Source organism: Dicentrarchus labrax, unplaced genomic scaffold (genome assembly GCF_905237075.1).
Source record: "Dicentrarchus labrax unplaced genomic scaffold, dlabrax2021, whole genome shotgun sequence".
NCBI classification, from domain to species: domain Eukaryota; kingdom Metazoa; phylum Chordata; class Actinopteri; family Moronidae; genus Dicentrarchus; species Dicentrarchus labrax.
The window spans coordinates 24,749,164-24,760,241 of NW_026136702.1; the positions used below are offsets into that span (position 1 = coordinate 24,749,164).

At 39.5% G+C, this 11,078-nt stretch overlaps 1 protein-coding gene across 1 annotated transcript; it reads right to left on the reverse strand.

Moving 5' to 3' along the window:
• Positions 1-4,001: 4,001 nt before the first annotated feature.
• Positions 4,002-10,811, reverse strand: si:dkey-191g9.7 (GRIN2-like protein). The gene is made up of 2 exons (XM_051424256.1): positions 10,182-10,811; positions 4,002-7,213 (listed from the first exon to the last, which is right to left on the reverse strand). Exon 2 carries the CDS (start codon positions 6,754-6,756, stop codon positions 5,752-5,754), a length of 1,005 nt encoding a protein of 334 aa, XP_051280216.1. The 5' UTR covers positions 6,757-7,213; positions 10,182-10,811; the 3' UTR covers positions 4,002-5,751.
• Positions 10,812-11,078: the final 267 nt, after the last annotated feature.

Genomic DNA, 11,078 nt, shown 5'->3' on the forward strand with positions numbered 1-11,078 from the left:
GGGTCATGTCGCATAATGCCAGTATGAATAGTAATCATCAAATTTCACCAACAATTCCCTTTTCCAGTTATCTTGTGGGAATTTCGCATTTGAGAATCTTTGCAGCCTAACATCCACTGACACAAAATGACCACAGAGTTTCTGTAATTTTATTGCTGGCATCAAGATTTGGGCACCTTCCTCTTGGAAACACAGTTTAAACAATATTTTAATAAGACATTCAGCTCTCAAACTCATAAAGTTTATATTTGGCATTCATTCTGAAAATGTACACAAAATGCGACTTAATCAGCATAATATTGTGTTGTCCACTGTAATGGTAAGTTTTGTTATTTTTACAGTCAGAGACAGAGACACTGTCAGATAAGAATATAAATATCAGTTTGATCTCTGTATGTCCTGTAAACATGTAGGTACACCAACAATGGTTTTATTTAGACAACTGCTACCCTATTAAAGGATATTGTTTCTCTTTTGATGGAGCTAAGCTAGCTTCCACCTTTGTGCTTACTGTAGACCTATCTATAAAGAGACGGAACTGATATCAGTCAGATTCATCTGACTCTGGGTAAGATGGCAAAATAATTCCCAAAAGCTCAAAAGAATTATTACAATGTCACTCTGTCAGCGCGCTCAGTTTCCAATAGCCTTACTCTGAACTTCATTTGACTTCACACAAGATGAAACATACAGAAAGGAAATAAAAATAATGGAGGTGAGAATTACAAAAGACAACAGGAATTCAGTGTCAGTTTCACAATCTGTCTTTTCACTAATCAGAAAAGTTGAGAATCATTTACAGTAGAACAATAAAGTCTCAATGTGCAGAGTTTTTCAGCCAGTAAGAAACAATCTGCTCTCTTATTCTCCATTAAATCATCAGCTTGTGTTTCACAGTGGGAATATGATATTGTAGATGCTTAAAGGTAAAGTGTGTAGGATTTAGTGGCATCTAGCGGTGTAGTTGCAGATTGCAACTCCCTCGCTTCACTCTCTCCTTACAAATGCGAAGGAGAAATTACAGTGATGTAGCCAGTGTTTGGTTTGTTCCTTCTAGGCTACTGTAGAAACATGGCAGTTCAACGTGGCGGATTACATTAAAGGCAATCCAAGACGTCTGTAGATAAAAACAACTCATTCTAAGGTGAAGTAAACACAACAATTCCTATTTTCAGGTTATTAAACGCTAATGAAAACATACCTTATTATATTCCATTTCTGCCAATAGAGCCTCCTAAATGTTACACACTGGATCTTTAATGAACAACATGATACTAATGAATCCCACAGGGCTTTACTGTGTGGCTTTGGTCAGGATCTTTATTGTTTTTGCAGCAATGTGTTCAAAGCGTTCCAAAAACGTTACTCTTTTTATACCACCCAAATGATGTGTCTGGCATTACTTGTCTTTCTGATACTATATACCAAACAACATATAAACAGGTATACAAATGTGACAATAAAGTGGGTAGTGGAGTCGATTCATGACTGCATATGTTTTATGTTTTTATTTGAAGCATGGAATAATACTATTATTTGGTGTACTATGTCATCTATAGATTAAGCATAAATAGCACTTTGTTATTTTATTATTATTATTATTATTATTATTATTATTATATCCAGCTCAACACACCAAACTCAGATCAAACTGTTAAACTAGACAGTGCTGATCAAGTATGAATCCATATCATGTTACTGCATTGATTATTTCTCACCTAAAATCGTTACACAAACAATATCATATTTAATATTTTAATGTACTGTTTAGCCGTAATATGAGATTGTGTGTGTCCAGGCGAGCTGCCATTGTTTCCTGCTAAGGATGAGTTGAAACTGTACAGCCAATGAGAGCAGCTGAACTCGCAGTACGTCACCTCCACTGGCTCCGACAAACTGTCATGGCGACAACCATAATGCCGAACTGGAGGCTTTAAAACGGTACTCCACAAACCAATGGGTAACATCATGATAGGTTCACATTTTTTTGTGTTTCACTTCTAGATTTTTACACAATGGGTTTATTTTACAATACAATTATTAGCATTAAAAAGTATGAAGGGACAGCTATTAGTTTAGCTAGGTTGTTAGCTAGTCTTTGGGGTTGGTTGTCATGTTAAAAATGAGTGAGTGACTGACAGAAGAATGACTTGAGTGTTATTGATATTTGTGTGGTTCTTATATAAGGATACAAATGCACTTATAGGAATGATTTTTCCTGTTTATGTTCTCTCGATGCAAGTGATGTTTTAAGTTGTTGCATTTTAATCTAATTCATCTTTTTCAATTAATTTTGAAGACTGAACCCATTTTTGATTTTTCCCCATTAAATAATATATAAATAAAATAACATAAGGACAACCAACCCCATGATAGGGGTGGTTGTCACAAGTGTACAGGATGTGTTTGATAGTCCATATATTTGGAACAAAATAGGATTAAGGAGAGTAAGGTTACTCCATTCCTACATACGACACTTTTGGATTCCATTACACAATGAAATACAATGAAGTTAGTCTATTAAGAATAAATTTTTTGAGGAATAAAAATTAAAGTAAAAGTATGACAACCAACCCCATACTACCCTATGTCATTGCTGTGGTAACACAGGCAATGACCTTTTGACATAAAGCCTACTGACCCTGGTGGTCATAACGTTATGCAAGCTAACAAGCTAACAAGCGAGCTAACAATTCTCTTTCCATTAAACTGAAGTTTCAGTTGTGTTAAGTTTTGTATTTGAACCTGACTTTAAGAGCCCTCCAGTGTTTGAAAGCCTTTCTTAACCCCATATAGAACCTTTCTCTTAGTTATTATGAAGTCTTAAAAATGACAAATGTCACTCATGTGTTTTTAGATAAGACAAAGATAAAATCATACATATATATTATGAGTAGAAAATCAGATTGAATATCATTTATATTGACATACAAGCAACAAGGAAAGTTGGGAATGCTGCATGTGCAATTTTCGTTGCAGAGAAATATGAATGTGGAGTGTGGAGGTAAAAAACAAGAAGTAAAAAATGTGTAAAAAATAAATTATTTTTATTTTATATTAAATGGCAAGAGAAACATAAGCTAATCTTTAAAAAAAATCAATTGAAACGATGTATCGCCTGTATTATTTATTTCTATATAATAAAAAAATGTATTCATGTGATCATTAGCTTAGCCCTAAGACTCATGCCGTCTAGCTCACTGAAAACAGTCACCCATGCAACAGTTTAACCGTGTTGTTCTTTTCTTGTTCTTTTTGTAATTTTGGTAAACTGACCTTTGTGTTAGTTTTTACTAAGAATACTGGACCACAGAAACTATCTGACCAAAGTATTTCTTATTTTCAAAGAAGGTGATCCTGAAATGTTTACCTATGTTAAGACTGTACTCAATTTTTCACATATTTGAATGAACAGAAATCAATTTTAATTTCCAGGAATATACAATTGGATTTTAGTCCTTTTCTTGATTTCTTTTTAGTAGACAACATCCAATAGCCAAAAATATTTTGAAGTTGAATTGAGTACACATTAAATAACTTACATACAACTCAAACACCAACATAGCCAATATTACCCTACCCTGAGCCTAATCCCATAAGTTAGTCAAAGTTAAATAAAACAAAATATAAAAAGACAAGAGAGAATTCGCTATGGGACACTTTGGGGTACCTAATAAAGCTTATTGTGGTTTGTCAGTTGTGTAACTGACACTTGGTTTCTTTTTATTATACGAAATGTCATCTTTTTGCCATGGCGTTCCACTGGGATCTGTTCATGGACCATTTATTGTTGTTGTTGTTGTTTATTGCAATAAGTAAGTATGTTCTATCCCCACAAGAATCCAGGCATTATACAGAAAGTTTGTGAATTAGAAAGTTAGATACAGTCTTAAAATGGTTTAAAATGTTCTAATGTTGGTCTAATGTTCTGTATATTTCGTAAAAATAGTGTGAAGATTGATCATGTCCCTTTATGTTCATACAGTCAAGAAGAAAATATATCCAGGAAGTCTCATTTTAATCACATCCAAATTGCAAAAAATCCCCAGCAAAACAAAATCCCAAAACCCAATAAAACTCATGATAAATATGTGGAAAAGGAATATATACTGAACCCAAAAGCTTGAACCATATTTATGAAAATACAGGTTAGCTAAACAAATCACATCACATGGAAGTACCTACATGTGTCTATTACTTATTCAATAAAAGACTATCATCTTGTTTCCATAGTCTGAATTCCCCAAACACATACAATATGTACAGTATTAATTTATTTTGGAGGCCACAAGCTATGGAACTCCCTTCCAAAGGACATGATCAATCTATCTCAGAGTTTATTTATCCGCTACTTTTACTTTTCTTACAGTATTATTATGATACTCATTTTCTTTTTTAGTGTATGTGCACGAGTGTGCTAACAATGTTAAGTTTTTGTTGTGACTGTGTAAGAGAGATGTTGATTCGACTATATGGTCATTTTTGAAGTTGTAGACTGGGCCCTGAGGGATAAGGATGAGGGTTAGGTAAAGTGGCTCACTCTGCCAGGCGTCCATTGACATATGTGCAGATCACTGCCCAGTCAGCCAGGAGGAGGGACACCAAAACCACAAATGCTGGTTTTCCACCAAATTAGCTTGGTTCGTTCAAGAGTCTTGGAACCTAGGTGCTATCTAGTTTCCATCAGTTTTGAGTGGAAACACTGTGACTGGACGCATCAATCGATGCACAATGCGCAACGACCTGTAGAATATGACACACCCACTTTGGTTCCCCAGGGAAACCTGCTGTTCATTGATTCACTAGATAGCACCAAGGTTCCAGGCATGAAGGAACTGGTTCAAGAACCAGAGCTAATTTGGTGGAAATAAATAAGTGTCAGGGGGTAGAGGGAGGAGAAGGAGAAAGCAAAGGGGGGTTAACCCTAAACGAGTAAGTGGTAAATGGTAAATGGACCTGTACTTGTATAGCGCCTTTCTAGTCTTCTGACCTCAGTGATGGAAAAGTCCATCGAACAGAAACTAACGCATTTATACACATTCACACACCGAACGCACGGAGCAATTCGGGGGTTCAGTATCTTCCTCAAGGATACTTCGACATGTGGCACCAGGAGCCGTGGATCGAACCAACAACCTTCCGATAAGGGGACGCCACAGCCGCAAGTATTAGGGTCTGGTTAGGGTTATGGTTATGTTGGGTTAGGGTTAGGTTGAGGTGCCTCTGTATTGAATTACATTTTATTCCCGACTACACACATTCACTATGAGCTTTACTAGTATTTATTGCAGGACTGTATCAGATGACTTTACACTATACAGGTTGTTTGATTGTGTCTATGTCCTGTAGTTTATTATGAAGGCAGACACACCTGTATGGCCCTCTGAACACACTGGCAGTGCACAGCTGCAGGAATCATCTTCACACTAGTTGAAATATTGAAACATAGACAACAAATAATGAAATATAAATCTGTTGTTAGTTCTTCATAAGTCTCCTTTACAACACTTTTTTATTTTGATTTCCCTTTTTTCATAATGAGAAAACATGTCATCACTAGTCATCATTTCATGTGAACTTTTCACTGATTCTGGTATGCAGGCATACTACCCCTTCTGGTAGTATGCAGATTATTCTATGTTCCGTAGACCTTCTGATCAGATGGTCATTTGAGGCTGAGGCTATGAGTAGCCATACTGGCTACTGAACACAGTGTTCAGGTTCTGTCCTGTCCATCACTCAGAGGGCCAGTTAGTCAACAGCTGTAGTGGTGCGAGCGCAACAGGCCGGGGTTCGGATGGAGCCCATCATCCTGCTCTTCTTCCTCTGACTGCCGGTGTTCCTGCTTTGCCGGGAGGTGCTGGTGTTCTGGCGTGACAGCTTGGCCGCATGGATTGCTGTCTCCTTGATCTGCAGCTCCAGGTGTCTCTGGATGGCCAGACCCAGCTCCTCAGGGTCCACAGAGGCCCCATACACCTCCCATGTCATCCCTTCTGCATCCCACTTCACCTCTTTCACTGGGGACTTGGGAGCACCACTCAATTTCTTGCCTCCATCGCTGTCCGTGTTCAGGGTTTGGTTGCAGGTAGTGTCACTCCTGCTCTCCGCTGCCAGACAGACCTGGGGGAACACGTGAGGTGTGACAGTCTGCTCTGTCTGCACCCCAACATCCCTCAGTACTTTGTGGGCTGTCATAGTCCCCATGTTGCGGGTCATTGTTCTGACGTGGCCAACGGGACTGCTGCAGCACTCCTCTAAACCAAAGGACTTTTGAGATTGTGGCCCAGCACCAGGAGGCAGCGAGCTGATCCAAGAGCAGTTGAGGTTGCAGCACCGCAGCAGGTGTTTGGCATCCAGGCCTGTCTCACTGACAGAGGAGATGAGGCGAGGCAGGGTGAGGTGGTTCATTGGTGAAGGAGGCGCAGCTGCACGCTGGATGTTGCAGCTTGGCTCTATTTGGCGTGGCAGCAGCTGGGAGTGTGCTGGGATGGGCTGGGGATGGCAGTAGGCTGCAAATGTATCCTCAAAGTTGGCATGATGGAAATAAGAGCCGTAGCAGAGTGCCTTGTCACAGTTAGGGGGAAGATTGACCTTTTTTTCAACACCATCCACTTTGGCTGCTGCTATGGGGGACGAGACACAGACACACCGGGTCTGAGGCTGCTGTACGCCACCTTCTACACTGCTGGCCCCTCTGCAGATAGTGGTGATAATGTTGCACTGCTGCAGCTCCATGGGCTGCTTGCAGGCTAACATGGAGTGACTCTCAGCCTTATCTCCACCATGGTAAGCAGGTCCATGAGTCTCACTGTCTTGAGCCGGGCGGGGCCACTCCCTGTGTAACCAGAGGTAAATCCCCTGAGGGAATCCTGTGAACAGGCAGGGAGGCTGGCTTTATGCTCTGCACTGTTCTGCCAGCCTGAGGGTCTCATTGATTGCATTCATGACTATCTCGTGGTGAGGTGAGGGTGTCTCTGCCAGACTATGGGGGTGGCTTGAAGCCCTGGAGGGCACACAGCTTTCAGATGGGCTTTGTTTTTGTTCACCAGGCTCTCCACCAACCACTAGACTACTGTGATTACTTTCTCTGGCAGGAGTTGCCGAATGTTCTTTACAGATCTCACTGACGGCCTGACGGCATGATTCCAAGGAAACAGCTCCCCCCAGTGGGTACAGCTCCGTCACAGGACGCCCAGCCGCTGCCATGGTTCACCTTTAAGAACAAATAAAGCACACAGTGGATGTCTTAAACTTGATCAGCAACACAACACACACAGAGCACAGAAAATGCCATAATCGATCAGTTTCGTAGCAGTTTTGTATGAATAATTTAAGAATAACTATTGCTTACTGTATTGCGTCATTGATATTGGGTTAATTTGTTCCTAATGTAATGTAAAGAAAAACTTTTAAACATAATTAGGCCTATTTTAGACAAGATTAAATTCTTATAGTTTTATTTTATCTGGATTATTGTGACCCATTCAAAATGTGGCAGCTTGATTCCTGAATAAGACTTAAATTAGACTAAAAAACCCTGTCTAATACTTATCCTTATAAAGTACCCCGACTGCTCATCTGGGCATCCATAGATCTGATTTGCAATCAATATTACTAACACATAAAGTTTTGCATTGTTATTTATCTGGCCACCAATCATAATTTATATAAATCATCATAGCACCCCACTCATAGAAAAGTGCTTTTCTATAGAGTTAGCATTTTTGCAGTGGCTAAAATGTAATATATTATTCATGGGAAGGTTTTCATTACTGTGTAATCACCTTTTTGTTACCTTGGAATGTGTGGCATGATCATTTTCACAAATGAACTCCACATTTAAAATGTTAGGCTATGAAATTAACTACAACACGGTCGCATAACTTCAACATCACCGCCAGCAAACTTCCTAGTTGAGTTAATTAAATCTTGCAATTCAAATCTACAAGTTGAAAAGTTTTAGTTAGAATAGTTTGCAAGATGTTGTGATAAATAAGTTTGCAATCACTTCAATCATTTATTATATAATGAATATGTGCACCTTTCAGAGATTAAATTCAGAGGAAGATTAGTAATGAAGCCTTTATGAGAATTGAGATCCTGCTATTTACTAGGCTGTCCTGCCAACATCTGTTTTATTTCATGAAAAGCAAAATCTCCCTCTCCAAACCACATTAATATTACAGCAGCTAGTGGGTAAAGCTTGTGTTAATAGACAGCAGATAATATGTCAGATAATAATGACGTTATACAAAATCTGTCAAAAATAACATTAAATAAATAAATAAATTCAACAAATGGCTTGATGAGATATCCGATGTGAAAGCCAAAAGCAACGTTAGACAGGAGAGCATCACCCTATTGCCCTATTACTGCAACAGAACTACATACATACACATATATATTCTAATAGCTTACATGTAAAGATTTGTGGCAGTGGTTAACTTTGTGTTGTGTATTACCCCGACCGTTAGATAGCAGTGTTGTAAACTGAGGGCAATGATGTTGGATGTTACAGGGACTGTGAGAAATACAAATGCAGATCCCACTGTTCTGCTTGCATAAGAAGACTTGGTGGTGTGTTCTTTATATTATGACAGTTGTCCCTTAAATTAGATTTTAAAAAATTGCAACATATACAATACATTGAATCACAACCCCTATATCGTGATATGCATCATATCGCCAGATTCTTGCCAATACACAGCCCTATTTCGATAAGATTTAAGGGTAACGTTTTTTTTTTCTGTGGTTAGCCTAGCTTAGCATAAAGACTGGAAACAAGGGTAAACAGCTAGCTGCTAGCTGGCTGTGTCCAAAGTTAAAAAATACAATAAAAAACACCTCAAAAGCTCACTTATTTAAATGGTGTATTTCATTTATCTGAACTGTACATAGCAAGATGGAAAAACTTTGGAACTCTCTCTTACGTGCAGCCTCGCTGGCTATAGCGTGGGTTGCTCTGTACAGGCACAAACCTGGAAACCTCACAGCCACGACAAAACTTTAGGAAGCTAAACACAGTAGTTGCACCAACTGTTGTTCATCAAGCAATAATTCCAGCGTCACTTTTACTTCTCTCTTTTTGTACAGATTTCAGTACAACAAGTTAGAAAACCAAGCTTTAACTAGGTAAGCCATTGTAAGCAATACCAGTTGATGCTGTATTTTGCTCATACAAACATATCCACAGAGGTGGACAGAGCAGCTAGTTGTACTCGCCTTTATGCTAAGCTAGGCTAACCAAGTCCTGACTCCAGCTCTGTAGGCCTATCTAGAGCCAGTGCTTGGTTTGTTCATTCTGTAGAAACATGGTGATTGTAACAGAGGACACACTACCTCTGTAGGTAAACAGCTCATTCTAAGGTAACAAAAACAACAATTCCTATATTCAGCTGTTTATACACTAATGAAAACATACCTATGAATATTATATTCCATTTCTGACAATAGATCCTCCTAAATGTTACACACTGGACCTTTAATACAGATGACATGAGACTAAAAGAAGGGATTGAGTAAGAATGTTGAGCAGTTATTTAAAAAATAGTGACAGGGTGATTGTGATTAAGTGAATGAATGACTGGATCCACATTACGTCACAAATATGTGTGGTGTTTTAAAGCGTCATGAAGCAAGTCGCAGGATCCAGACGGCAACAAGTCGGTGCTTGCTAACAGTGCCAGGTCTGAAGCAGTGGCAGTATATATACAGTATATATTTTAAGGTGTATTGAATCCCTCAATGTAGTGTGTCAGAGACATTTGAGAACTTAATTGAAAAGATGTCGGGCCATCATAATTGAAACTTATATTTAAATTATTGAAACATTTTACTATTTTTTTTTTTTTTTTTTTTACTAGATTCAACTTAAATTAAACAAAACCTGACGTTATTTTTTTAAATATTGAAATGCAAATTTACATTGACCAAACTGTGGCACACATGGATAACAGGCATGAGAAATTTTCATGTACTGACTCATTCAAGGAAACAACACGTTTCGGAGGGCTAAAATCTTCTGTACACAATCAGGCTCACACCCATTAACACAAAACAGGCTCATATGCCTGTACAAACAGATGCAATAAGAACTGAACACACGCTCACATATAAAATAGTGTATGTATAATGTATTCCTCAGGAGAAGAGCTTTTAAACATTTTCATCCACCATCTTACCTTTCACAGTGAAACACTTGCTGCTGAGGCTCTATCCTCCCCTCTTTCCTGTCCCTTTCGGATGTGTCGGGTGATGGGTGCAGTTCCTTAGAAAGCCTTCAACCTCCCTCTCCTCCTCCTCCTCCTCACATCCACAGGTGACCTCTCCCTCTCTCCCCTCTCTCTCTCTCTCTCTCTCTCTCTCTCTCTCTCTCTCTCACTCTCACTCTCTCTCTATCTTTAACTCCACTCCATTCACATAGCTCCCACTCTGCTCTCCTCCACAGCCTCCTCTCCTCTCTCCCTTCCTTTGTCTTGGCAGCCCCCGGCTGTGCAAGATGGAGGAGACCTTGAGATAATCCTCTCTTACATCTGATTACGAATGTGAGAACGCAATCTTCAAATCCCTGCTCCGTAAGAGAGAGTCGAGCGGGTTAGTGGTTGGCTTATCCGGCTGTAGTGGAAGATGGATGGAGGGGGTGGGGGAATGATAATGAGAGGAGATAGTCAGGCATCCAGCGTCACTGAGCCTCCACCTGGGGAGAGGGGAGCAGGACTGATGCATCAATGAATGTGTGCACTAGAGAGAAAATAATGAAAACACCTCCTGTTTCTCTCTCTTTGTTTCCATTCTCCGCTCCTTCCTCCTCTTTATCTTCATGCAGGTTTAGTTTCACACTCTTTCCCCACAACCCTCTTACCAACACCAACCCACTCTCTACCACTATCCCTGTTTCTATGGAAACTGCAATACTCAATGGGCCTGTGTGTGTCTGTTTTTTCTAGTCAGGCAGCAATGAGACAACAGATAGTCAAAACAAATCAGCTGGGAGCTGCTCATGTTTATGGTGGACTCAGCCACAGCCTGTTTCACACATCAACTCTTTTTGTCTCCATATATGTCAGAAAACATGGAGG